The 27423-nt window shown below is 31.9% G+C and overlaps 4 protein-coding genes across 7 annotated transcripts in view; 3 read left to right on the forward strand and 1 right to left on the reverse strand.

Annotated features, from left to right (window-relative positions):
• Positions 1-43: 43 nt before the first annotated feature.
• Positions 44-4254, forward strand: LOC130452838 (interaptin-like). The gene is made up of 7 exons (XM_056792314.1): positions 44-339; positions 452-630; positions 764-901; positions 957-1079; positions 1768-2227; positions 2285-2512; positions 2719-4254. Exons 1-7 carry the CDS (start codon positions 159-161, stop codon positions 2778-2780), a joined length of 1371 nt encoding a protein of 456 aa, XP_056648292.1. The 5' UTR covers positions 44-158; the 3' UTR covers positions 2781-4254.
• Positions 4255-5358: 1104 nt separating this feature from the next.
• Positions 5359-7730, forward strand: LOC130452839 (uncharacterized). The gene is made up of 4 exons (XM_056792315.1): positions 5359-5402; positions 5460-5522; positions 6820-7077; positions 7552-7730. The coding sequence occupies exons 1-4, from the start codon at positions 5397-5399 to the stop codon at positions 7663-7665; spliced, it is 441 nt and encodes a 146-aa protein (XP_056648293.1). The 5' UTR covers positions 5359-5396; the 3' UTR covers positions 7666-7730.
• A 607-nt stretch (positions 7731-8337) lies between these two features.
• On the reverse strand, positions 8338-20584 carry LOC130453322 (tetratricopeptide repeat protein 14 homolog). Of its 3 annotated transcripts, XM_056792987.1 has the most exons (13): positions 20319-20584; positions 19662-20016; positions 19478-19603; positions 19197-19417; positions 16852-16989; positions 15871-16793; positions 15472-15805; positions 13375-13455; positions 11199-11443; positions 10888-11139; positions 8957-9449; positions 8539-8900; positions 8338-8488 (listed from the first exon to the last, which is right to left on the reverse strand). In XM_056792987.1, exons 2-12 carry the CDS (start codon positions 20010-20012, stop codon positions 8567-8569), a joined length of 3498 nt encoding a protein of 1165 aa, XP_056648965.1. In that variant the 5' UTR covers positions 20013-20016; positions 20319-20584; the 3' UTR covers positions 8338-8488; positions 8539-8566. The 3 variants fall into 3 exon arrangements, with proteins under 3 accessions (XP_056648965.1, XP_056648967.1, XP_056648966.1); XM_056792989.1 differs by lacking the exon at positions 13375-13455; XM_056792988.1 differs by lacking the exon at positions 13375-13455 and having other exon boundaries at positions 8338-8900.
• Positions 20585-20987: 403 nt separating this feature from the next.
• LOC130453324 (DNA-dependent protein kinase catalytic subunit-like) overlaps positions 20988-27423 on the forward strand; it is a 37938-nt gene continuing 31502 nt past the window's right edge. Inside the window, exons 1-6 of one of the 2 annotated variants that reach the window (XM_056792990.1) lie at positions 20988-21225; positions 21285-21638; positions 21697-21999; positions 22049-22257; positions 22316-22751; positions 23472-24680. In XM_056792990.1, the coding sequence (XP_056648968.1) occupies positions 21090-21225; positions 21285-21638; positions 21697-21999; positions 22049-22257; positions 22316-22751; positions 23472-24680 (2647 nt within the window). In that variant the 5' untranslated portion in view covers positions 20988-21089. The remainder of the gene's footprint in view (positions 21226-21284; positions 21639-21696; positions 22000-22048; positions 22258-22315; positions 22752-23471; positions 24681-27423) is intronic. The other variant, XM_056792991.1, reaches the window with a different exon arrangement.

Here is a 27423-nt window from a genome sequence, read left to right on the forward strand (position 1 = left end):
TTTTTGATCATTAAGGCGTTGATATATATTAAATAAAAAAGAAGAAATTTGACATATAAAAATTGACACCAAAACATTTTTTTGCCAACATTGCCAACAAATCCTAATTTTAGGGCAAATATAAGTGAAAGTCTAAATAGAATTGTTAAATAAATGTAATGACCACTTCTAGGGTTATACGCGGCACTAGAGCCAAAGTATTTCTATACATATGTGCTATTTTAATTATAGTTGGTATAGTGGCATGTTATAATAACACTCTTTCTCAATTAGACGATGTTAAAAAAGCGAATGATATTTGCCACCAACAGGAAGAAAACTTATCTACTCAGTTGCAAGGTATCTATATTCATTTCAGACAAGTAAAAATTCAAGGAAACTAAAATAATTTATATTTTTATATTGTTTAAATTCAATTACCACTGTATTGTTCGAGTTTATTTATTTATAGTTATATCAGATTACAAACAGAGACTGGAAAAAAGTTTAAAATCTGAACAATCAGATCATCATCAAATTAAATTAAATCTTGAAAATCAGCTTAAAGAAGAAAGGAGCAAATATGAAAACGAAGCTAATGATATGAAATTAAAGTTGGGATCTGTACAACAACATTTAAATTTATTACAGGTAAAATCTATCGATTTTAGTAGATGCTATATAAGAATAAACGTATTCAAAAAATTGTTGTTTAATTTATACAATTTAAAAAATAGAATTCGCGTAAAATTGTTATTTTAATTTTACCTTGTTTCACTAATAGACACAATATGATGATTATAAAGAAGAAATGGATAAAAGCCAGAAGCAGCAACAAGAAGAAATTGGCAATTTGGAAGCTAGGATAAGCGAATTGTTGGAAGAACAGAAAAAACTTAGATCTTCTAGAGAAAATTTGAAAGTAAATATACAAAAACACGAATTTGTTAGTTATTTTTGTTTTTATTTATGTTCAGTTACAGTTTGATCAACTTGTGAATGAAAAAGATAAATTAGAAAAGCAAATTCAAAATAAACATAACAACGAGGAATTAAAGAGTGAAAATGCTGTACTCAAGCAAGAACTTGAACAATTGAAAGTGAGTTTTTATAATTTCTTATTCATTTAAGTCGATTTACCGTAAAAAACCTGTAATTTTTATCATATTTATACAACAGAATATGTATGTATGGATATTGATCCCACTGCTTTTGAAAAGTCCAGAAAGTGGGATGGCTCTAACTGCCAGAGATCTTCGTCTTCTATTCCATATGCTTCCAGGTGTAGTGCTCTGGAGTTCTGTAGTGTCTCACACATTACGAGAATGTGGTTAAAGGTTTTGTCCTCTGTGCACCAGAATCTGCAGACTTCAGATATTTATTGAGGCAACAGTGCCCCTATAGAACTCCTCTTAGTATTCAGCAGATCTTTTCTGGGTATAATCTCCCAGTAGTTTCTCTAATTGTCTCATCATCTGCTTCCAATGCTTTTTTTGTTCCGTAGCTGATACCCTAAAAGGGTTATGGTCCTATGAAGGGTTTGTCTGCCCTTGTTTTAGCAATTTTGTCAGCTATTTTGTTTCCCTTCACTCTAGTGTGTTCCGGAATCCATTGCAAGGTAACTTTCAAAGCTTAGTGTTGAGGTGATTTTTTCTTGGTATATCATCCTGAGGTATGTCCCCGGTTTGGTTATTTTTTAAGGACAGTTTTTCCTCAGTGATTCAGTCTCTGAACATTCCGAGAGATGTTTTTATTAGTGTGCAAATAGCTTAAAAAGTATTTTTTCAGGAAAAATGTAATATTCAAGATACCATTCCAGAACCTAAAATATCCGAAACGGGACCAAAACCACAATCTGATAAAGAAAATAAATTAGCTGAGGAAGCAGAAAATAAACTATCAGATACTAATGTATTACATCCTCCTCCAAACGATTCAAATATCCCTCTAAATCAACCGTTGAATATGAAACAGGAACTTCCTGTTCTTCCAGAGCCTATAAACGATAATGGCAAAATAATATCTTCTAGTACTTCTTCAAATAACAAAATTTTGAAACCTTCTCAAGCTAGTTTGAATTTAGTTAGACCAATATTTTTACCTACCGTCACCCCTGAAACAGTAAAAGAGCATAAACTACCCAAAGGAGTGGTAGCTGTTCCAGAAAAGAAAGAAGAGGAAATTATAAATGCCAGATATCAAAATGCAAAAGACAGTGCTAACGAATTAGCGCACAGAGAAAAAATAGGTAAGACACAATTTTGACTAATCGGATTGTATTATATCATTTTTATTTTGTTTTTAGTAAAAGAAGAATTGGAAAAGGAAAACGTAGCGCATGAAGTATTTGATGCGCCGTTACATCAAGACGGTTTACAATTCGACAATAACGACCAATTCAAACAAGCAGAAAAACCTAATTTTGATAAAAAACATATCGATACATTAGGAAGAGATAAAAAGAACTACGATCAAGATCAAGCTGAATATAAAGATTTGCAGAATGATGTTCAATTAGAAGAAAATGATGACGGTGAGTAATTTTCTTCACAATCATCTTGTAACTAATAATAAATCGTTGAACAGCAGGAGAAAAATAAAATAAGAGAAGAAGGAACGAGTAGGTAGAACAGATTTGAATAAAAAGGAGCTCATGCTCTATATATTTTTTAAAACATAACCAAACAGAAATCTGTTGTATTCTATTCGTTCTAATAAATTTATTTAAAATATTTTCAGACGATGGAGATGGTTACGATGACCATTTAGAAAGACAAAAAGAACCGGCTGTTAGGAATTAGAAATGAATTCGTGTTTATAGTTAGAAAATCGCGTACAAAATATACAAGGTTGTCTAAAAAAAAATTTTCTATACTCCGTACGTGGTTTTTTCGCTTTGTGTCATATAAAAGTGAAACGATCATACTTTCGATTATATCTTAGCATCTCTTGCCCCATTTTTATACATATTAAAATAATTTTTGTAAATATTGTATATGACCATTATGTGGGTAAGGAAAAAATATTTTTTTCTTATTATTATTTGGGGTATCTGTAAGTTTAGTTTCCGTACGATATTAAAATTGACATCGAAAAAAAAAATCTACATTAGTACTTAGTCGTGTCTGAAAGGTACTGTTCTAAATAACAAAAAAATTAATACAGGGTGACTTAAAAGTTCTAATTCAATTTCGGTTATAATTTATTTTTTTTATAGTACCATAATTAAATGTTTCTATCATATAAAACAATTTATAGTCTTCTAATTCCGTCCATTGATTAATGTATATTCAATTGGTTGTTCTAAATTCATCATTTTCTACAAAAATAACCACCAGGTACCCGAATGCAACTTTTTACCCCTAATTATTAGAATATTCTTATATTCCCTTTATTATCATCCTTTCGCATTGTCTTTATCCTTATATATCTCAAATTTTTTTTAAAAATGTATCTGCTATTATTACTATATCATCTGCATACACCAATCCATCTATTTTCACCGTTTCTAGGTTCCTGCATCAATTTATTGTCTTCCGTTATTTTCTTGTTGATCTTCTTCTTCTATTAATTGAATATTTCCTATTTATGTCACTATAGAGCCTCTATGTCCTTCAACCAATCCGAATAATGATAACCCGGTTTCAATTTTATATATTTCAAAGCATCTCTGTATATTTATAATTAACAATCACTCTGTATTAATTCAATGATAAGTTATTCTGTATATAAAAGCTGAAACAATAGTGTACAGTGTGATTTAAAAAAAAAGTACTAGTTAGATACATTCCCGTATCGATTAATCTCAAATCTCTATTCGAATATCTCTTCGCTAATATTTTTAATAAAAATTTGATTCATGTATAATGTACATAATTTTGTTCGAATAATAATTTTAATATTTCGCTGTAGAAACAGTATTATTATTAATTTTTTTGTTAATAAATGTGTTATATGAAATACCGTTTACTGTACATCACAATTTTAATAATTAACAGTTTATTTAAACATTTTTGAATAAATTTTCAAATTACGTCTCTATATATGATCATTTGAACTACTAAAAGGGCCAGACAGTATATTGTACAAGACTATATCTCCTCTCGAAGGGGTTTTGTGTCTCAATTTCCTAGTAATACTTCAAATCAAACAATTTTCAATATATAATCAACTGGTGTTTTGTATTAAATAATTTAGTTGATAGATTTTTTATTGTTTTTATATTTTTTTGTGTATATTATCATGTAAAATAAATTATGGATCTATAAACGTAAATAGTTGTTTTATTTAATTTCTTCTCACTAAAAATTGAATAAAAACTACATCCCAATAGTTTCCCAAAAGATTTTCCACTTTGGATCCAAAATTTTTGACCCAAAAGTATAATTCTACTAAATATTATTGGGATCTATTGCGTCCTCTTATCTTGTTGATCCCAACTACCAGAAATCTTCCGTATAGTGCTCTGGAGTACCATAGTGTCTCAGAAAACGTGGATAGAGGTATAATTCCCTGCTCAACAGAATCTACATTCTCCAGTAAGTACATTGGATCTTGGTTATTGCCTAGATAGATACATTCAGCAGATTCTTTCTTGATACTAAGTGTTTACAACATTAATCCCATTTTTTCTTATGAATTTCGGGTTCTAATTGTCTTCTATTTCATAAACTTTCAGGTGTAGTATTCTGGAGTTCCATGTTTCATCCTTGGAGAGAATGCTCAACAGAATCTGCACGGACAGTGTCCCAACAGCACTGCTTTTAGTATCCACAGATTGTTTCTTCTTACACGAGTTGAGACATTCAGTAGATTCTTTATTAGGGATCCTCAATGCTAACTACATCCCCTGACAAGACTCCTATTAGTATATTTGTCTATCTTAACTCGTGTAGATTTTTCCAGTAACTACCTTGATACTACAGAAGAGCTCAGTCTGTCAGCTATTTCGTTTACCTCTACCCCAAGGTGTCCTGGAATCCATTACAGAGTAACTTTATTTCGTCCCAAACTAGTTTAGATATTATAATATTAGAGCTTTGTTGCTTGGCTATCGTATAAGATGATTCTGCAATAAACCAGATTGATATCAAAAGAGTTAAGGAACAATTTTGTTTTATCTTCTACAATATTATATCCGGATCAATAAATCAATACACAAAAAAATTATTTTTTGCTTATTTAAAGATTTTTTTTATATTATTTTAGAGATTACACAATAAGAACATTGTGGTAGTACTCTGAAATGTAAACAATTCACAAATCAAACAATAACTGAGCGTTATCAATATATTTAGTAGTAAAATTAATATATTTTCCTTATCTAAGGAAAGATAAAACTGGCTGTACGTATTTGTTAGCATACCTACATTTTAATCTTACCTGAAGTATTAAAAACCATAAATGCGGAGATTAAAATGAGTGTAAGTGTACAGATTACACAATATTTTTGTTGAATAAATCAAAAATATTTGTTGCAGGCACAGAAATACGGAGTAGAGTTTTTAAAAAGTTATCCCGGTATATTGAAAATTACCGAACAGGTAACATATTTTTTTATTAGAAATTTTTAAATTTGTTATTACAGAAATCACCATGAAAATCGAATTCACTATTATTTTTTCAAATTAAGAATTTATTAGCTTCATAACGTTTTATTTAAATGAAAATAACCTCAAAATTATCGATCTTTCGAAAATATCTAAACGAAACAAGTTTTATTGAAATTTTTCTAAAAATAAGTCATGATTATAAAGCAAATTGAAAAATTTATAATATTTGGATACAAATCACCATAAAATAAATATATTGTTTTGATTTATTACCTTTTATATGGTTAAAGGTCAAATGCGGACATAATAACCTCAAAATCGAAAATATGTAAACAAAATAAAATTAACTGTTTATTTGAAATCATGAGATTATCACAACACCTTCATGAGAATTTTGAAAACGTTTTTTATGTTAAAATCCACAAGATACTTTTTTTATTAAAATTTTTGGTAAATTCCATAAACTTAACTTGCCGTTACTAATATTCATAAACTTGACGTTGCCGCACTTAATCTAAAAATTGTGTTATTCTTGTCCACTGCTTTTTGTTATCGGAATATTTTTTGTTTGTAATCCCGTATTTATTAACGATATTATAGGAAATAACTCAGAAAACAAGCAAACGGGAAGATAAATAACCCAAACATCATGTTCTAACGTCATACGTCAAAATCACGTGACAATCAAAAACGCATATGATTGGCCCTTTTTCTATTATTACGAACGGCCGACGGGAAATAAAAAATTCGTTTTTATTAAAGTTAGCAACGGCAACTCTGAATGGTTTTATGCATTTCAATGTTTTAAATTTTGTAACAAACGGAAAGTCAAGTTTATGAATCGGCCTTTAAGGCCATAAACGAATTTTATGTTTTCCCGTGGGCCGTTCGTAGCAAAAGAAAAGAGAGAATTACATTCGTGTGCGTTTGTCACGTGATTTTGACATGTGACGTTAGAACGTCATTTCTCTGTCGGTTGTTTGTTTATGGTAGTCATTTGTTTTTCATTAATACCGAATTCCAAACAAAAAATATTTAAGGAAATTTTATGTTAACGGTGATTACAACTCAACTTTTGGTCACAGATTACGCAGTTTTGTGAAAATTGAAAAAAAAAACATTAAAAGGTTTTATCTTCACCATTTAGTAAACGTCTAAAGCCTATAAATTACCGTATTTTTAAATTTGCCGCCGAAGCATTCATTTTAACGATTTTACATACATTTGTCTTGTCAAATCTTCTTTTTTTAATAAAGACACAAAAAAACTAACCTTAACAATTATTCAGGTACTGAATATAGCAGTTCTGATAGGAGTTTCGGTATGCGGATTCCAAACAACAATTATACTGCTCGGCATAAACGTATTTTACGCTATATGCACAACTACATTCTTCTTAATAGTAAGATATAGATCTGTATTCAAAAACTCTACTTTCCCGTGGGATTGGATCGAATGTGCTAATTGTATTGCCGTCGCGATAATGTACGCTTTAGGATCGTCGATTGCCCTTTCGGAGATGTCGAAGGAATTCATAGTAACCGCAGTGAGTATATATGTTTTACTAATTTACTAGGTTAAAACTATCTTGCACGACAATTGAACTATCTAAATCAGGTGACGCCCATTTAAACATGGTCGCCGTGGGATAAACTTTAGCTGATGCACATTTAAACAAGGCCGCAGGGGGATAAAAAAATGCTTTTGCAATTTCACTTTCAATCAATTTCCATAAAAAATGAGAAGTTTATGAAATCGCACAACTTCTTGATCATTCAGGTACCTTGGTTTTAACCATCTAAAGTGTACCAGCATGCACCAGCGGCGATTCGGATCATCCCTGAGGTCTATAGGTTAGTGATGAGTCGGATTTTACGACTAAGAGCGGCAAAAGGTCCTTCTATGTATGTCCTTCGGCTTATCTCATGCCAGCGTATTCTTTGACATTATTTTTCCATACAAAATGATTATCGAAGCGTTGTTCAAGATTCAAGAAGTTATTACGAGTCATTTTTTTTAGATAATTGGTTACATAGCTGCTATGGTATACGCTTTAGAAACTGTAGATGCTTTTAAACTGGCTGCTACACCACGAGCTCGGTACGTTTGGACGACACCAAATATGCCAGAATAAGAAAAGTCATATTGTATCTCTATTGTTATTTATTTGTTGGACAATAAAGTTAACTTTTTCGATAATTTTGAGTTTATACAAAAGAAAATGGTGACGATCGTATAAAATAAGAAAAATCACGTTGTATCAGTACTAATAATAAAGCATTTTTCTGTTATTCAAGGGTATTTGATCAGATGATTAAGATATTGATCACTAAAAGTCTCAAAAATTTCTCATTTTTTAAAAACATAATTATTTTAATAAAAAAAATTCGCCAAATACAAACATTTTCGATTGAAAACAAACGGTGTAACAATCAGCTACTTATGACGTCACTAAATAGTAAACACCTGATTAAAACCATCCAATTCACTTTCTTTTGGTTAGCTGTGTAACAGTCAAAAAGTAGTATTAGTCCGTTGAGGCACTATGTACCAGACGACGTCAAATAAAGACTACAAAAGGCCATCAACTGTTCACAAGCTTACTATGTACTGACGTCATAGCACCGCCATATTGGTAACAAGAGTTCTAGCGAAAAGTTAAAAATTCAACGTGTGAAATTGGAGATCATTCAAAGAACTTTTTCAAAATTTGTCAAATATCCTATCGACAGTTTTAGTTAAATCAGTGTAGCCACAAACCTAACTTGAGTAAGAGCTGAAAAAAAAGGATATAGGAAAAAAATAATTTATCCAATTGACTTAATATTTAATGTACTGGAGCAATACAAATTATAAACACGATTTATACTAATCCAACTTATAAAAAGGCATTTATAGTAGAACATTTATAATAACAATTTGTTTTTGCCACACGGTACTGTGCCGAAAATCTACAACTAAAAATATGAACGTATGAAAGAAAAAATATGGTTATGAACAAACCTACATAAAATAAACTCGACAAACCTTTCGATTTAATCATCTTTCACTTCTCCGGATTCATTTAAAGCTTCCTCTTTAACTTCCTCTACGGCCGAATTTTCTGTATCTTTATCCGCCCATTTACCTCCCATTTCTCTATCGATCAATTTATTGGTATCGGTGCTGATATAATCATCCCTATCTTCCCCTTCGGAAAGCGGTCCTTCGTGTCGAACTGGAGCATCTCCGTCCGAATATTTATTAATCTTCTCTTTATCCGGCGGCGGGGAGGATTTATCTCGTTTCGCCGGCGGCGGGGAAGTATCCGAACCGCTACCGCTGTACGACCTGCTACGATCACGATCGCGCGACCTACTCCTCGAGTATCTTAAAAAAAAAAACAAAAATTAAATATATTAAATACAATTATGTATAAAACTAACCTTCTATCTCTATCCCTATAATCTCTATATCCACCTCTCTGTCCGTATCTACCTCTCTGTTGTCGTCTATTACCCCTATTCTGATAAGAATAAGGTCGTCCTCTACCCCGATAATCTCGATCCAGATACCTGGAATCCCTATTATTATAATAATTGCCACCTCTACCTCTTTGACCGTTATGCCTTGGTGTCTGGAACCTCGGTTTGTAATAAGTTCCTCTATCGTTGAGGTGTCTACCTCTGAAACCTCCACGTCTATTATACCGTCTCCTATCGCCGGAATAGCTGCGCGACCTGCTGCGGCTACGCGAATAATACGAACCGCTTCGAGATCTCGATCTGCTATAATAACTTCTCGATCTCGAGCGGTAGCTGCGCGAACGCGATCTCGAACCGCTCGACGATCTACTGTATTTACTGCGACTTCTGCTGCGTCGTTTCGGCGATCGGCTATCGCTACGCGGCCTACCCGGCGGTTCAGGCGGTCTGCGACCTAAGGGAAAATAAAAATCGAATTAATATTTCGAGTTCAACATGCGGACGTCGAAAACTTTGTCACTTTAACCGATCAATTTTAGTAAAATCAATTCTTCAACGGAAGTGAGACGGTGTTCTTTCTAAATTATGAAATTGACCTGTAACCTACCCCTATAAATTCGACCGGTTTGAGGATTTTAATAGAAAGTATTTTGTTTTATGATAGAAGGTAAAATGAGGATGGAATGCGGTTGTTTGGTTTCCGAAAAAAGTAAACAAAGTTTCGGACGCCACTCGGTGATATTTTATATAATTTTAACAATTTTCTTGTATACGTTTAACAACCATACTTAGTGATAATTCGAGTTCCTATTAGATCCAGTATTAACATATATTCAAAATATTTCCTTTCTTCTAATTTAATTAAACGACCACTTGTATCCATTTCCTTAATCTGTCGTTGTTTTTTTTTGTACTAAAGCCAAGCTACTTCAAAAATTTGTTATATAAAACAATATTAACAAATAGATAAGAAGATTTATATTTTTTCGAGGCGGTAACCTTACTTTGTTCTTCATAATTTCTCCGGAAATTTCTTCGCAAATAATTTCTCACCTATGTTCAACTTCTGGATCGGTTCGTTTATGATAAATTCAACGTTTTTCGTCCACATCTTCTTCGAATTCAATTTACTTTCTTCTTTTTAATAATTTTTATTATAGTTCGTCGGTTTACCAAATTGTTAAGAAAATACTTTATCACTAATATTGGTCTCTGAAAAGTCGCTACAAGAAATTAAGTAGTCAGTGAGATTTTCGTTTTCAAATGGCAATTGTTAATGAATATATTCAATTATAAACACACTTTTTATTGTTTAATCATAGATGTAATCATAGGACGCCAGTTTAATTCTCAAGATGTCTCGACAGTTTCTCTACCTGATCCTTCAGCCATCCATTTATAGTTATTAGATAATTTTTTATCTCATAAGCCACAGAAAGGCCCTTTGGTCATTTTTGGCATGGCTGTCTTCTTTTTCGTTGCCTGGTATACTTCAGTATGGTAAAAAGTTCTTTTACACCATGCCAACTCAAATTTTCAAACGTTTCCATGGGAAAAACTTCTCCAATTTGCATTTGAATTCATCCCTTATCTATACTAATTCCTCATAGGAAACAACGTGGAAAAAAACTGCTCAAAATGTAATCCCACTTTGTTGGCAACAACACAGTCTTACATATGAACACAACAGTCACGTTTTTAGGATGAGATGTAATCCAATGTTCGTCGCGAGACATAGCCAGAAGAGTAATTGTTTTTCTCTCAAAAAACTATCAGCATTCCTTCAAATTATACCAAGATACGAATTTCTTTTCAGAAAATCTCATTGACTACAGATGCGAGTGTAATAAAATATTTCAAACCGAAATACCAAAAATTAAAAAACGACTCACTGATTGACGGTTCTGCCTTTGGAGGCGTCATAAGTCTAAAGTTTCCAAATTTATCGAGCACCACCTGCCCTTGCGGTATTTTGGGCAATGGCGGTGCCGGGGTAAGTTTCAACTTTTTAGGCGATTCCGGTTTTTTGGGAGGCGGTTCTTTGAGCGCCATCGCTTTACGAACGCTTACAGCTTTTTCTGCGGGAGGTAGGGGCGGCAACGAAGATAATTTTTTCTGTGGAGGAGAATCCTCCGCAGCGGAACCTAAAAGTGGAAATTTCTCGTTAACATACAGAATAAGCATTTTTTTTTGTAGTACTTACTACTTTTGCCTCGTTTTTCTCTTTCCCTTTCTAGTTGCCAATCGGGTGGGGCCGGCGGCGGTTGTCTTTCGGGTTTCTTTTTGAGTCTCGAATTACCGGACGTGCCTGGGCCTATTTGCATTTTCCACTTTTGCGCTCCAGCGGAAGCCGCCGCCTCGGCCACCGCCTGACGCGCCTTCTGCTCCCTCGTAGGAGACGGCGAATCTATGATGCGCTTCTCGGGACTTTCGCTACGCTCCTTACCGCTGAAATCGAAAATAAAATTGAATATATTTCAATCTCAAAGACATTTTTTAATAAGAAGCAAAGCTTATACATGCCTGGAACAATTTGACAATACTTTTACTACATAAGAGTATTTCTAAATTTTTAAAATCTATTTCAAAACAAAATTTGTAAAAAGAAAATAATTTCATACTTCTTTTGCTTACTAGCCGTTGATAAACGGGAATAAAAACTTGTGTAAATAGACAAAAGGTGTAATAAAACTTTTTTTTTCTATGATTCAAAAGGAATTACAAAATTTAGTATCGAAATATTTGATTTCCCATCATTTTATCATAGATTTCATGGTAAATGTTGAAATGATGCTTCTACGATTATTGTTCGTGTTCTCTACTTAATCTTAAACAGAGTCCGGGTCTCAAAATTAGATTTCAGTTTGGAGTAGTCCTTACATAGCTTAATGCTTCAAAAAAGCACAGGGTGTAATGAATGTAAAGTCCTGTAATTTGAGTTGTGGTTCATAAAGCGTTCTATAACTTGGACAGTTTTTGTTCATGCTTCGAAAAGGATTGTCCCAAGAAGACTAAGGTTCGGTAATTGCTTTTACTGACCCTTTTGTTAGTAAAAATGTCAGCTTCTTCCATTCAGTTGTGTCTGATGAGGTCTATAGTCAAATTGGACAAGCAGCATTTGTTTACTGTTGTCTCGGTCTTTGTATCAACCAAATTTGGACTCCTTGCGCATCCAGGTTTTCATATATGCTTTAAGAAAACTTATATACAATACCACCCGAAGACTTCGGGTCTATAATAAATTTTGATGACTCTTCTTTGGTAAAAATGGCAACTTCTTCTTTATATTTGTCAACCATAAGATCTAGAGTACACTAGAGTAAGTAGCATTTGCCTGTTGTTGTCCTGGTTATCCAATTTTTGATATATGCTTTAAAAATGCTTGTCCGCAATGTCACAAGAAGACCCTAGGTCTGTAATAACTTTGGCTGCTGGTTCTTTGGTAAAAAGGTCAGCTTCCTCCTCAAAGATGTGAACCATAAGATCCAAGATTAACATTTCGAATGGGTTGTTTTGTTTTCGATTGAAAACTAACCTAAAAATCAATTTTTATATTTCAAAAACATAATATAGTTGAAAAAAATGTGGAGGTGAAAATTTAAGTAGTTGGAATTCATCTTTGCTGAAAAATTTTGTACCAATATAAGCATATTGGGGGGTTTATAGTATTACGGAAAGAAAAGTCTTTATATTGTTTTCCAAGCTTTCCGAAGTACTTATTATTCCATTTTTAATGATACTAATCGATAATAGTTGTAAGAAAATTTGTTTTTAATCAAAAAATTGATTATACATCAATTTAAAACAATTTCATAAGAAATTTAGAGTTTTCGACATTTTTTAATGCTTTTGAGATATTAAAGGTTAGTTTTCAATCTTCCTCTACTCACCAAATGAAATTAAACTTTTTTTTCGATAAATTTTTTTGCTAAAATCAACATACAATTCAAAAATACAGACTTATGTCTCATTTGGTAATTTGAATTGAATTTCAATTGACTACTACACACGAAATTTATGGAAACAAAATCATGAAAATCCCACCACCTTGTTTTTTTTTCTTATCTACATTTATCTTCCTGTTAGCCAATTAAAAATAAACCACAAATTGTATACACGGTTACCAGATCTCTAATTTTAGGTTTTTGACCAATGCGGTTTTTATTTGTAAGGAAATATCGATATACGAGGGTCCATTAAAATGTAAAAAAGTTCATGTTAGGAAACATCATATATTGATTAAAATTGTACGTTATTTAACTCGAATTGAAGTTATAGTTTAGTATTTGAGTTGATTTTTCAAAAAAAAATCATATAAGGGAAAAAACATGCTATAAACCAAAACACTACTACTGCCTCAATTTATACAAAAAACGTACCGTTTATTTTCCTTTTCTAGGGCATAATAAGCATTTAATTTTGATTCTAATTCTTCTAAATCTGGTAAACTATCTATAAATCTGAAACAAAAATCACACAAAAAAAATAATACAATTTTTTTTCCTTTTCGGCTATGAGGCAATTTTGAAAATAAAATAAAGATCCACCATTTTGTTCAAAGCTTGGTTAATCCTAGCGAGAATGTTAGTCAAGTAAGCATAGTGTCTTTTCCTCAAGGTTGATGCAATATAATTTTTATCTTTCACGCAAAATCTTAAATTTCAAATTTTTTACTTCTTGTGGTCTAAAATTAAAATAACAAGCAAATATTTCGAAATGTCACCTGTTATTTAAAACAGATTTTCTAAAAATAGAGACCTAAAATAGAAAAAAAATCAGCACGAGATTTTTTTCTCAAATACCCCCAAGAAAATATTGATTAGTTGACAATTATTGGACTGTAATTTCAAAATTCGACACCCTGGACCGATTAAGATTACGCCACATAAATTAAAGAAAAATATGTCAATGTAATTTTCACTTCTGTATCAAAACGACTCAAATCATCATTCAATTTGAACCACTATATCGATATAAGAACAGGTGAGCTCAATTTCAATTTAATTAGATCATTTGCTATCAGATAATCCTCAAGATCCCATAGACTGCACTTACCAATAACGCAAGAGGTACTACAACAGTTGAATAAGGATCAAGAACTCCTAAACTTTATAAAAATAAGAAAGTTCGGGCATATAAATAGATCGGACTGGGAGTAGTGACAGATAGAGAATTAAATTGTAGGAAACGCAGAACTGACTCACTTATTTTCTACTTCACATTAATGCACTATTGAAGATATCGTGAACTTTCATTACCCCCAATATAAAAATAAGTTCTTATATCAAAAAAACTTCATTTTTCCATAGAATTAGCGACTCACAAGCAATAGAAACAGCACCAAACAAAATAGAAACCACTGAAATAATCTTGTCAAGGCATTAATGGACATCTGGAGATACGTGTAGATTCCATTATGTAAAAGACAATCTCTACCTACAATCAGTTAAAATAATGAAAAAAATGAGTTAGAAAGGTGTGAAAACAGTAACTACAACAACCTAAAGGGGTTGAAACAGTCCAAGATACTTCTGGAAAACTATAACTAGACACTTGGTTCAGCAGAGAAAGCAACATACAGATTGTGTTACGTAAAGCACACGATAATCAACTACAGAATAATAAAGAAAACACTGAAGGAGATCCTTAGGGGTTGAAAACGTAACTGGAACAATCTAAAGGGGTTGAAACAGACAAAGACACTCCTAGGAAGCTTTAACCAGAGAAGATCATTGGTTAAACAGAGATCGCAATATGCAGATTGTGTTATGTAGAGAACATGATAATCAGCTACAGAATAATTTAGAAAACACTGGAAAAGCGGGTAATTAGGGGGGAAAACAGTAACTGGAACAATCTAAAGGGGTTGAAACAGACAAAGACACTCCTAGGAAGCTTTAACCAGAGAAGATGCTTGGCTAAGCGGAGTACGCAACATGGAGATTCTGTTATGTAAAGTACACGATATTCATCCATAAACATCTACAGAATAATAGAGAAAACAATGGAAAAGGGGGTAGATGGGATAAAGCCAGTAACTGGAAAAATCTAAAGGGGTCGAAATAGGTCAAGATACTCCTGGGAAACTATAACTAGGGAAGGTCTTTTGAATGTGTCAACTTAGACAATCTATAAATACTAATAGGAGTCTTGTCGGGGCATAGCCCCCTCAATAGACACCCGAATAAGCTGCAGAACCTTTCACGTAGAGGACTCAATCTCTATGCACTACACCTGGGAGGGTATGGAATAAAAACAAAGATTTTTGGTAGTTAGAGCGATTCTAATAAACCATCTGTGAACATTGAGCATCCTCGGTGCCAAAATTAGAATAGGAGGCACAATACTGGTCATATATAAAATTTGTACAAATGCAAAGACAAAATCAACGCGAAGAAAAAAATTAGCGGACAATATTTAATCAATTTATCAATTGTTATCGCAAAATAAAATTATTGTAGTTATTATTAACTCACTTTTTGCTGTAACCGGACTTCTGCAAAAAGTATTCCTCCTCGTCTGACGGTATAGTATGCCTTTTATTCTTCTTCTCCTTATTCAATTCCTTCTTAAGGGCGTCTCTCCATTTCTTCGCCTCGTCCAATTCGCTAAGATCGAAACTCTGTTTCCTCTTCTTCTTTTCCTTCTTCAATTTTTTCTTGCTCTCCTTTTTCGCTTTCTTATCTTTCTTTTTCTTCTTCTTTTTATCGTCGGTTTTGCCTTTCTTCCATTTGGCGCTCTCCTCCAAGAATTTTCTAACTTTATCTTCGTAATCTGAATCGCCCTTGGTTTCGGCCAAAAACGTGCGCACTTGAAAATAAATTCACTATAAACATGCTGAATTTGTAAAACAAAACGCAATTTTTTTCTTTTACCTTTAGATTCGTAATCGTTCTCAACTGGTTTAGCTTGCTCGGATTTTTCGAAACTAAATTCAAAAGTGGTATTGACGGCGGGTTTATTGAAATTATAACCGGCATTCGGGGTTTCGTGGCTCTGATCCATCAGAGCCATCCTTTTACTCAAAGGACTCAAAGAATTCTCCCGTTCTTTACGTCTGTGCGATCTCGAACGATGTTTCTTTTTTTTCTTGCAATCCGAATCGCCAGAACTCGAACTAGAATCGCTACTGCTACTCGATGAACTAGAAGAAGATTCTCCGCTACCAGACGAACTAGAACTGGAACTAGAACTCGACCTCTTCCTATTCTTACGTTTCTTACTTTTCTTCTTCTTCTTTTTCTCTTTTTTCTCGTCTTCGTCGTTTTTCAAAAGCTGTTTCAGGGCATCGTTGACATCGGTAGTTTTCGAGGAAACGTTCAAGGCCGGCAACAAAAGTTCGGCCGGTTCTATAAGATTTTTCGGTTGTGTTTTACTTTTCAAAAATTCCAAAGAATTCTGAGCTTCTTCGTGATACGGAATGATACCCAAACAACTCTGATAAGCTTTTCTAGCTTCCTCTATTTTATTTTCTTCCTCATAACTTCTTCCTAGAGCCACCAAAGTCTCTCCCATATATTTTCTAGCGTTCGCGTGGCTTTGATTCAATTTCAACGCCGTTTCGAAATCTTCTATTGCTTTTTGGAAATTACCACTGTTTGCGTAAAGAGCGCCTCTAGCTACGAGACCTTCGACGTTCTTCGGATCGATATTAAGCGCTTTATTAAGACATTGAAACGCTTCAACGTGATTTCCAGCTTTGAAATGATCTATACCGTCAGCTACATTCCGGTACGCCCATTTACTCGCCTGTACTTGTCTCAATTCACCGGCGTATTCGTTATCGGGGAATTTGTACCTGAAAATGAAATTATTTTAATAATAAATATCAATAACAATTATTTAATATGACTCACTTTAATCCTGATAGGAAACTCAGATGCTTGTCAGTACCCATGATCTCGGATAGATATTGAATGTTATTTGGGTTATTGAACCCGATGCTCTTCTCTAATACACTGTCGTATGATTCATTCTTGTAATCCGACGCTTTTCTGTAAGCCAAAAAATGATGTTTCTATTAGAAACCACCTAGTGTCCTTTAACAAATTTTAACCGTTTTCATTTCGAGTACCTTCTGCTGTTCACCATTCAAGATTCAATTTTATTTTTTTTATATATATATGTATTATATAAAAAATAGACTTGCTCCTTCAAAAAAACATTGTTACCATTGATCAATTTAAAATTAAATCTAAATAAAATAAAAAATCGATGTAAAAGAAAACCGAGAAACTAGAGATTGACAATTGGAAGAGTGTGAGTGGAAATGGAAATCTTCCATCATTATATCCATTCCTACATTGTTTTTATTACCATATTCTTCGTGTGATATTTATCATAAACGAGTATCGTTATACTTTAATCGCCCAAAATATTATATAAACTGGATGGGAATCATTTTTGCTAGAAGAAATAACCCTGAAAATATCATACATACCATGAATCGAAGATAATTGTGAGTATCCAATTTGGTACAGCTCCTGTTTAAACATATTTTAAAGAATATCGTTTTTGTCAAACATACAAATCTCCTCAAAGGTACATAAACAAAAGTTTTTTTTTATAATCGTCTGCGTTATAAATTCCTCTATATATATTATTTAATTTTTGTGTCTGGGGGAGGAGCATTTTTCAGCTTGTACTGCGAAAAATACATCACATGAACTGGATTGTACATACAAAAGTCAAAATAAAAAAAAAATAAACTATACAATATAGATAGATAGATATATATATATATATATATACACATCCAAGTGATAAAAATCTTAGCCTCACCTTGTTCGTAATCTTTCAAAAGGTGCAAATTTTTCTAGATGCATAACCCCACAGTGCTAAACAGAATTTTTACTACAATTTTTATATTTATTTTTGTTCTTTAGCTGTATCTGTAATTTTTGTATGGCAAGACAAAAGGTCTAAAAAGAGAAAAATAGTTTAGTGCAACGTCTTCGAAAATCAGCAACACTAGAACAAAGCAGAGCACTGCCTCTACACCACGTTAATGTTCCTTCTCACCTATTTCACCTTTACCGATAAAAAAATTCAATTATATTAACCTATTCTTATTATTTTTTTAAATTAACATCAATTTTATAACTCCTGTAACTAATTTTCAAATTGGAAGTAATTCGAAACGAAATCAACTACACCTCAGAGTTATTTGATCTCCAAAACCAAAAATTTTATACAATTCCTTGATTGATTTGATAAACGATTTAAATGTAATGAAATAACTACTAAATTCTTTTTTTTTTAAATATCTTTCATGAAAAATTTCCAATATCTATAGGTTGTTATGAATAAAATGAAAACTATTCATATATATAAAGTTGGGAAACCTGACAGGTCACCTAAAAATTCTAGAATTGGTAAAAGTAAAGAGCAGTTGCACACCAATTGACCAAATCTATAATTAATAGATACAGACATCTTATTCGAAGTGGTAATCAGTAACTATCAATTATAGGTCAATAATAATGATCTCAAAGTACATAGCTGTGGTATACAAATCATTTGAAGCTAGCGCATACAACTGGGTTGGGTATTTTTGGACCGAAATGAAAGCTCCCAAGAAAATTATTCACTATTTTTCAAAGATTCGATGGCAATAAACATATATTTTGGTTATAAAACTCTTTAGAAAGAACATCTACATTCTGAATGATAATCAATAAAATTTGAATGCTATTCAAAAACAAACTTTAATATAATTTAAATATGAAAAATTATGACCAAACAGCAGAGAAAAAGTAACATATAGCAAGTAACAATAAATGTAATAATTGTTATATAGGACAAACAACAGGATATTTAGAAAACATACTAGAATGGCATATCAATCGACAATAACAGAAAAATTCTGAAAATAGTAGTTGTTTTTCAAAATGGTTTATATAAAAAGTTGTTAATAATTCGATGCAAACAGTTTCAAACTTAATTAGTCGTATACTGAAGAAAAATATTTAAATTTTACAAGATTGGTCCTTCCAATTTGAAAAACTATATTTAAACTGAAATAAAACATATTTGAACCTTAAAAATTTGGTGTACCTTACAAAATACACTATAAAAAATAACAGTACCTATAATCAACAAGCAGAAGTGAAATGAACACAGATATCCTGAAATAAAATAATGCGGTGCATTGATTATATAGAAAACAATGGAAAAATACGAACCAAAAATATCTACTTACTTGTATACAATAGGGAAATCGTCATTACTAATAAGCCCTAAAGCAGGTTGATGTTCCGGATCTGTAGGTTTCCTTGTAACTCCCTTCATACCACAAACAACTTTATCAGTGTCAGCTATAATTTCAAGCACTTCGCAACAAACATAGTCATTCATCATATAGCTGCGCGCTACTCCTTTTTTATCAACCGCAGGAATGACATTAGCAACAGGACAAAAAGCCTGTAAACAATTAGTAATTAAATTCTTTCGTTTCGTTTTAGTAAAAATGGTACAATCAACCTTTATGTTTATATCTGCAGCATACAAGATGGCGGAGGTTCCAGCAGTACACAAAACTTTCAACATCATCCCTGATTGTTGCTTGCTCACAATGGCACCCAAAATCAAATCACCCACTTTGACGTTCTATAATTTATAATAATGGAGTTGGTTTTTCTTTGCGAGTTTCCTTAATTAAACTTACCTGCATGAAAAATTGTACCCTTTTCTGTTTGTCCACACTAGTGTAAGTCTCAAACGGTGGCATAATGGCGTACATATCTTCAGTCACTGTTTTAGTGGGTTTCAATTGTGTTGCATCCAAACTGTATATTAAGTTTCCCTTTTTGACTAGAAACTGTTGAAGTTTCAGTCTTTTACCTCTATCCTGAAATGAAAGGTTCTTCTGTCTTTGGGCGTAGACATTGTAATTCAAGTCCTTTATATTTCTTCTCGTCAAATCATTTTCTCCAAATTCGCCTTCCCATAATTTTTGCAACTGTTGTCCATGGAAATTGATCGCTTTTGAAATCAACTGCGTATTTACAGTTTCCATTTTACTATAAAACAAGTACGATATTCATTGATTCGTTGCTTTGTAGTAATTACAAAAGTCTTTTATTTAATAAAAATTATGTTTTTATACATATTGTACTTAGATCAATACGAATGTAATAACAAGCTATACGAATATAAAAAAATGATATCGATAAAACTTATTGTCATGAAGGTAATACAAATGGCGTCCATAAGATAATTAATTATTATAACTCTTTATATCACGACTGGAATATTTTTTATTAATAACAAATATATTCTTATAATTAAACATTTTTTATAAAAATAAACTTCGAATACTTACCTTTGAAGTATTTTTCCAGAGTAATTAATTGATACATACACTGACGTCCATTTTGATCGCCTTAAGGCAGGATGATTTATAGCTTACAAAATATTTTGAATTGACTATTTATAAGCACAACTGTTAAACAAACAAAAAATATACTTTATAATTGAAAATATTCACAAATTCTCAGATAATAGAGCTCAAATTCAGCTATCTCACAATATCGTAAATCACTATCCAAGTTACCATCGGAAATGATTTATGAGGAAATTTAAAAACACGGAAATAGGGGTCGCTGTAAATTGTAGATTAAATATAGGAATGTGTTCCAAAATAATATTTGTAAAATGAATAGTTGTAATACGAATATTTTTTATAAAGTTACTATTCTATTTATATTGAAGACTTTTTATCTATTTGAAGCACATTAAATGTTAAGGTACATTTCTAATGCAATTCGCAGGCGAAATACAAATCAGCACGGTTTTTAGCCTTGAATATATTGAATCTTATTAATCTAGGAATGCCAACGTTTTGTTCATTATTCTATCTATACAGGGTACGATACCGAGCATTCCTAAATTTAACAATATCTCCCTTGACAACAAAATTGGGGACACTTATGACGTCATTATTTTCGTTGATGCCAATACGAAGATGTGCACATCACAAAAACATGTGATCAGTAAAACGAATTCATATTGCCGCTTTTTATAGATGTCACTAATATAATCAAATTTAAAGGTTATTTAAATCCAACTTGTTATCTTGTATCTAAAAGTGAAAATGGAGCTCGATCCCCAAACTTTTTTTAGTAAATTAAACAAGAGCATACACGATTCGACGTATAACGAATCCTTTAGAATTTTAGACTCTTTCAATAGAATTTTAAACGAAGAACAAACTGATCGAGAATTTATTGGTACATACGTTGATACGATTATTAAATTTTACTTATTTAGAATATCTTTTATGTTTCAGATTCATATTTACCTCATATATTTCATACAGAAAATTCTCTATTAAAGTTTGTAAATAGTGCTAGAAAAAATAAATGCTTGAAAAAATCTTGTGAAAAAGCTTTAGAGATTATATATACGATTTTAAATAATTGTTACAGTAGAATTCCTGAAAAGGATATACTTTTAGTATATAGCGTAGCTTCTGAAATATTTCATTCAACAACCGATTCAAGTATTAAATGTAAATTTTTCGATATAGTTCAGAAAAGTTTAGAATTGAATGACGGATGTGTTAGTACGAGTGCTACTATTGTTTATAAAAATATTGTTAATAAAATTATGATGAGCATCAGACAAACATCTGCAGATTCAGGTACTAATTTTTTTCTTTATTTAAAAATATTGCTATTCAATATGATTTTGTTGTATAGTCAAAGCGAAAGAAATGGAATTGTTGGGTTACATATCAAAAAAATTCCCTTTCATATTAGATAAACCTCAAGATATTAAATCACGTTTTTGGTACTGTTTTGATATGTATTGCGCATCAATCCAAAGAAAACTTTCTCAAAAAGTTCTTGAAGGTTTTTATAATGGATATGGGTACTACATAGAAAGTTTTCCTATGAATTTGAATTTTGGTGATGATAAAATGAAACTAGACAGTTTTTATAAGAATTTGAAACATCTGGTTATATTAAATGAAAAGGAAAGGATCAAAATTGGAAATAAAGGTAATGACATTTTACTTTTATGTATAGCATATTAATAAATATATTTTAGCTGCTATTAAATTTTTTTCGAATTATTCTTGGATGTTCAAGGATCATTTGTTAAAAGAATATAAATACTGGCATGAGAAACTTTTAGTTTGGTTTACGTTTAATGCAGATTGTCAAAAAATTGGATCTGCTGCTCTAAGATCTTTTTGTCAAACGTTATCTAAAGGTTTAGAAGAAAGCGATAATTCTGATTGTAAAAATATAATTCAGGTACATAATCACTATTTTTCGATTTAAATCATTTTTCAAATATAATCTTTTATTTCAGTATTTCGTAAGTTATAGTAAAAAATCTTTGCTTACTGAAAATACTTCCAATTTAATAAAACGACATTCGATATTTTGCTTAAGAGAACTTTCCCAATCGGCTTATAAACATTTGGAACAATACGAATTAACAGATTTATTTCTGTTCATAATGCAAACGTTCGAACGCACTTTTATACAAGATTATAAAGAAGATAGCGATGAAAAAGAATATTTACCGGATTATTTGCAAACTGTGGCAAATTTTGTGAGATTTAAACAATTGAGTACTACGGAATTGTTTTGTTTACAAAAAGGTGTTATTACAATGATGAAATCATTCCATTTGTTACCGGTACTACATCATTATTTGATCATAGATTCTCTACTACTTACACTTTTCTATCTGAAGGATACGAAGTACTTTGATAATTTCGTTGAAAACGTCGTTTATCAAGGTAATTTGTTTTTTTTTAAATCTTCGATTACTCGAGCTTGGTTTATGCAGCGGGTTTCATAATCTCACTCTAACTAAAGGTCCCTTTAGATTGAAGGACCCTTCAAGTTAGTTATTAAAGTGTCTATATGTAACAGTATCTCTACAAGAGGTTGAAAATATTATGTGTTGTTAAAAAAAAACAAAATGAAAAAGAATTCGTTGTCACCGAAGTGTCCTTCCGCGAACGGTTTTCTTGAATATTGTTTGATCGTTAACGAGATACAATGCTACTAATCTGAAGTGGAGTATCAGGTATGGTGTTTGTACGTTTAATGCGAAAAAGCCTTTTGGGCTTATAAAAATTTACTGACCTGACGTATTCTGTGCTCATAACCTCACAAAATTGAGGAATTAAACTACGAAATTGAACGTTGGCGAACTTTTATTTTAATTTTGGTTTAAATTTACTGTTAATGTTCCGCGTGAACTACAAGTATCATTTCAGTGTGTTTCAATTAGTAATTTGATTGATAATTTTTAATTTCGATTGCATAAACCAAGTTCCATTTATTTGTTTCTGCGACGGGAAAAAAGTTTGACATTTTGACTTCGTTGACAGGTGACAAAATGTCACTTTTCATAGAATTACTTTATCTGTGGTAATTTTCTCGCCCGAAAGTGCATTATACACGGAAAAAGTGCGTTTTTCCCTTTTATAATAAATATTTATTCACTTTAGGCGTGATATATTCTTGTTCCCACCAACACATATCCGTCGAAGCGTTTTTAGAAGGATCCCCTCAAAGTATCGTGACCGTAAACAATTATTTACCCCTTTGGAAGGGGTTGTTAAATTTGCGTTCGCACACGCAGTACGATAAGTACCGATTCTATTTGGATTCGAGGAAATACGTACTGGAAAGAATAGTTAATGAATTGATAAAAACTCTGATGATTTTGATAAATAAATTGAACGTATCGCTAAAAGAAGAAGACGACGATTTCACCGACGTGGAAAAAGCTTTTAAAACGGAAAAAATCAACGATTACGTCATATTTTTGAACACGGTCGATTTTTATTCGATTATAATCGATGACGTGGACCCGAGGTTACTGAAACGGTGCATTTGCAAGATGATCGATCACGTGATGACGAAATCCGCGCAATTTCCTTTAATCAGCGGTTTTTATAAACTGATCTCCTATTTTTTGAAAGTTTCCAAGCAAATATCCTTGTTCGATATCGACGATAACGACGTAAAATCGTGCAAGGAATCCGTGGCGTCATTTTTGTCGATCCTTTTCGACAAAATGGCCGAATTTAAGGACGATTTGTTAATTTCTTGTTTGCGAATCGTGCTCGAAGCCCCCGTGTCCGTAATAGAAGATATGTTGCCGGCTTGTGTCGCCCCTTTCATCAATATTTTCGAAATCGGAAGAAGTTATTTACCCCTGGCGGAAATAGGGATAGATACGTTGGAATATTGGCAGGATAATATACGGGAAGACGTCCTGGAACCGATTTTGGGCGAGATAATTCCGAGCTTGGATAGTTTTTTGAGAAGCAAGTTTCTCAAAGGCTACAATTCCGAATCGGTGCGAAAGAGACGGAAGACCGTTCAGGTTTTGAAAAAGAGGAAAATTGTCGAGGAAACCGAACCCGAATTGATAAGATTGCAAAGGAAAATACTCGGTTTTATTGGTAGACAGAGTTTGAGGAACTGTCGGGATTTTATCTTCTCGGATTCGACGTTTATACAAAATCAGATCAGCGGGCAAAATGTACATTTGAAAATTACGCTGCCTTATGAAGATCTGCAATTGGAGATGCATTTGGATACATTTTTACCTAGGATTGTGGAACTGGCTCTATACAGCAGCGATAGGAAAACCAGGATAACTTCTTGCGAGCTGTTGCAGGCGTGTGTGATGGTGTTTTTAGGTAGAGGTAAGTTTTTTTTTTTTGAAAAATTCAATATTCGAGTTTTCGTTGGGTTTACATCGATTTTTACGTCTTAATTTACAGTTTTTCTGATCTCACTTACATTTTCCTTGGATTTTGGTCGTTGGGTTTTGAGCAAATTCTCAATTTTTTGGAATTTTATTGTGGTTAGACCAAATTTTATGCCTCAGTTTCCATTATTTCTGATCTCACGTTTATTTCTCTTGGATTTTGGTCTCTGTTTGCTCGTGGTTTCGAGCAAATTCTCAATTCTAACGCTTTTTAGCTCAAATTAATATAAAAAAACTCTTAGAGTAGTGTCAGAATGTCTCAAATCAACTTTTTTTTTTGGTTATTACGAAGTCCTCGATGATATTTTCATGTTTTAATGTTTAAACTCTGAACTTTTGTCTCATAACCTCTAATTTTATGTATATAACACGCTTTGTAAAATATCGAAAAAGCTGCTCCATGATGGTATCGAAGTTTCTATTCGGATTTTTTTGTATTACAACGTTGCCATTCCTCAAATGCATAATTCTTACAAATATGATTCTTGATGAATCTAACATGAAATGTCACTTAGATACACGTTTTCTCAATCGATTCATGTCAAAAATAAATCGATATCTCGAATGGTTTCGATAATATCGAATTATTTATACAAGCATGTCAAATTTTTTGTTGAATTTCTGGATTTTTTGACATATTAGTTGAAATTTTCGTGAATTTTCCTCAATTTACCGTCTATAATAATTTTTTTCCGAACAACTGATATCCTTTTCGAACTTTTCGTATCAAAAAACCCATTTCTACGCATATTTAGCAAAATCCGAATAGAACTTACTTTGTATGATCAAAAAAAGGCTGTTGTATTTTTTCCCTCCCTGTATAATTCTTAAAAATATGAATTTTGATGACTCTAACATGAAATGTCACTTAGATACACGTTTTCTCAATCGATTCATGTCAAAAATAAATCGATATCTCGAATAGTTTCGATAATATCGAATTATTTATACAAGCATGTCAAATTTTTTGTTGAATTTCTGGATTTTTTGACATATTAGTTGAAATTTTCGTGAATTTTCCTCAATTTACCGTCTATAATAATTTTTTTCCGAACAACTGATATCCTTTTCGAACTTTTCGTATCAAAAAAACCATTTCTACGCATATTTAGCAAAATCCGAATAGAACTTACTTTGTATGATCAAAAAAAGGCTGTTGTATTTTTTCCCTCCCTGTATAATTCTTAAAAATATGAATTTTGATGACTCTAACATGAAATGTCACTTAGATACACGTTTTCTCAATCGATTCATGTCAAAAATAAATCGATATCTCGAATAGTTTCGATAATATCGAATTATTTATACAAGCATGTCAAATTTTTTGTTGAATTTCTGGATTTTTTGACATATTAGTTGAAATTTTCGTGAATTTTCCTCAATTTACCGTCTATAATAATTTTTTTCCGAACAACTGATATCCTTTTCGAACTTTTCGTATCAAAAAAACCATTTCTACGCATATTTAGCAAAATCCGAATAGAACTTACTTTGTATGATCAAAAAAAGGCTGTTGTATTTTTTCCCTCCCTGTATAATTCTTAAAAATATGAATTTTGATGACTCTAACATGAAATGTCACTTAGATACACGTTTTCTCAATCGATTCATGTCAAAAATAAATCGATATCTCGAATGGTTTCGATAATATCGAATTATTTATACAAGCATGTCAAATTTTTTGTTGAATTTCTGGATTTTTTGACATATTAGTTGAAATTTTCGTGAATTTTCCTCAATTTACCGTCTATAATAATTTTTTTCCGAACAACTGATATCCTTTTCGAACTTTTCGTATCAAAAAACCCATTTCTACGCATATTTAGCAAAATCCGAATAGAACTTACTTTGTATGATCAAAAAAAGGCTGTTGTATTTTTTCCCTCCCTGTATAATTCTTAAAAATATGAATTTTGATGAATCTAACATGAAATGTCACTTAGATACACGTTTTCTCAATCGATTCATGTCAAAAATAAATCGATATCTCGAATAGTTTCGATAATATCGAATTATTTATACAAGCATGTCAAATTTTTTGTTGAATTTCTGGATTTTTTGACATATTAGTTGAAATTTTCGTGAATTTTCCTCAATTTACCGTCTATAATAATTTTTTTCCGAACAACTGATATCCTTTTCGAACTTTTCGTATCAAAAAAACCATTTCTACGCATATTTAGCAAAATCCGAATAGAACTTACTTTGTATGATCAAAAAAAGGCTGTTGTATTTTTTCCCTCCCTGTATAATTCTTAAAAATATGAATTTTGATGACTCTAACATGAAATGTCACTTAGATACACGTTTTCTCAATCGATTCATGTCAAAAATAAATCGATATCTCGAATGGTTTCGATAATATCGAATTATTTATACAAGCATGTCAAATTTTTTGTTGAATTTCTGGATTTTTTGACATATTAGTTGAAATTTTCGTGAATTTTCCTCAATTTACCGTCTATAATAATTTTTTTCCGAACAACTGATATCCTTTTCGAACTTTTCGTATCAAAAAACCCATTTCTACGCATATTTAGCAAAATCCGAATAGAACTTACTTTGTATGATCAAAAAAAGGCTGTTGTATTTTTTCCCTCCCTGTATAATTCTTAAAAATATGAATTTTGATGAATCTAACATGAAATGTCACTTAGATACACGTTTTCTCAATCGAT

The sequence above is a fragment of the Diorhabda sublineata genome, chromosome 2, assembly GCF_026230105.1.
Source record: "Diorhabda sublineata isolate icDioSubl1.1 chromosome 2, icDioSubl1.1, whole genome shotgun sequence".
Lineage (NCBI taxonomy): Eukaryota > Metazoa > Arthropoda > Insecta > Coleoptera > Chrysomelidae > Diorhabda > Diorhabda sublineata.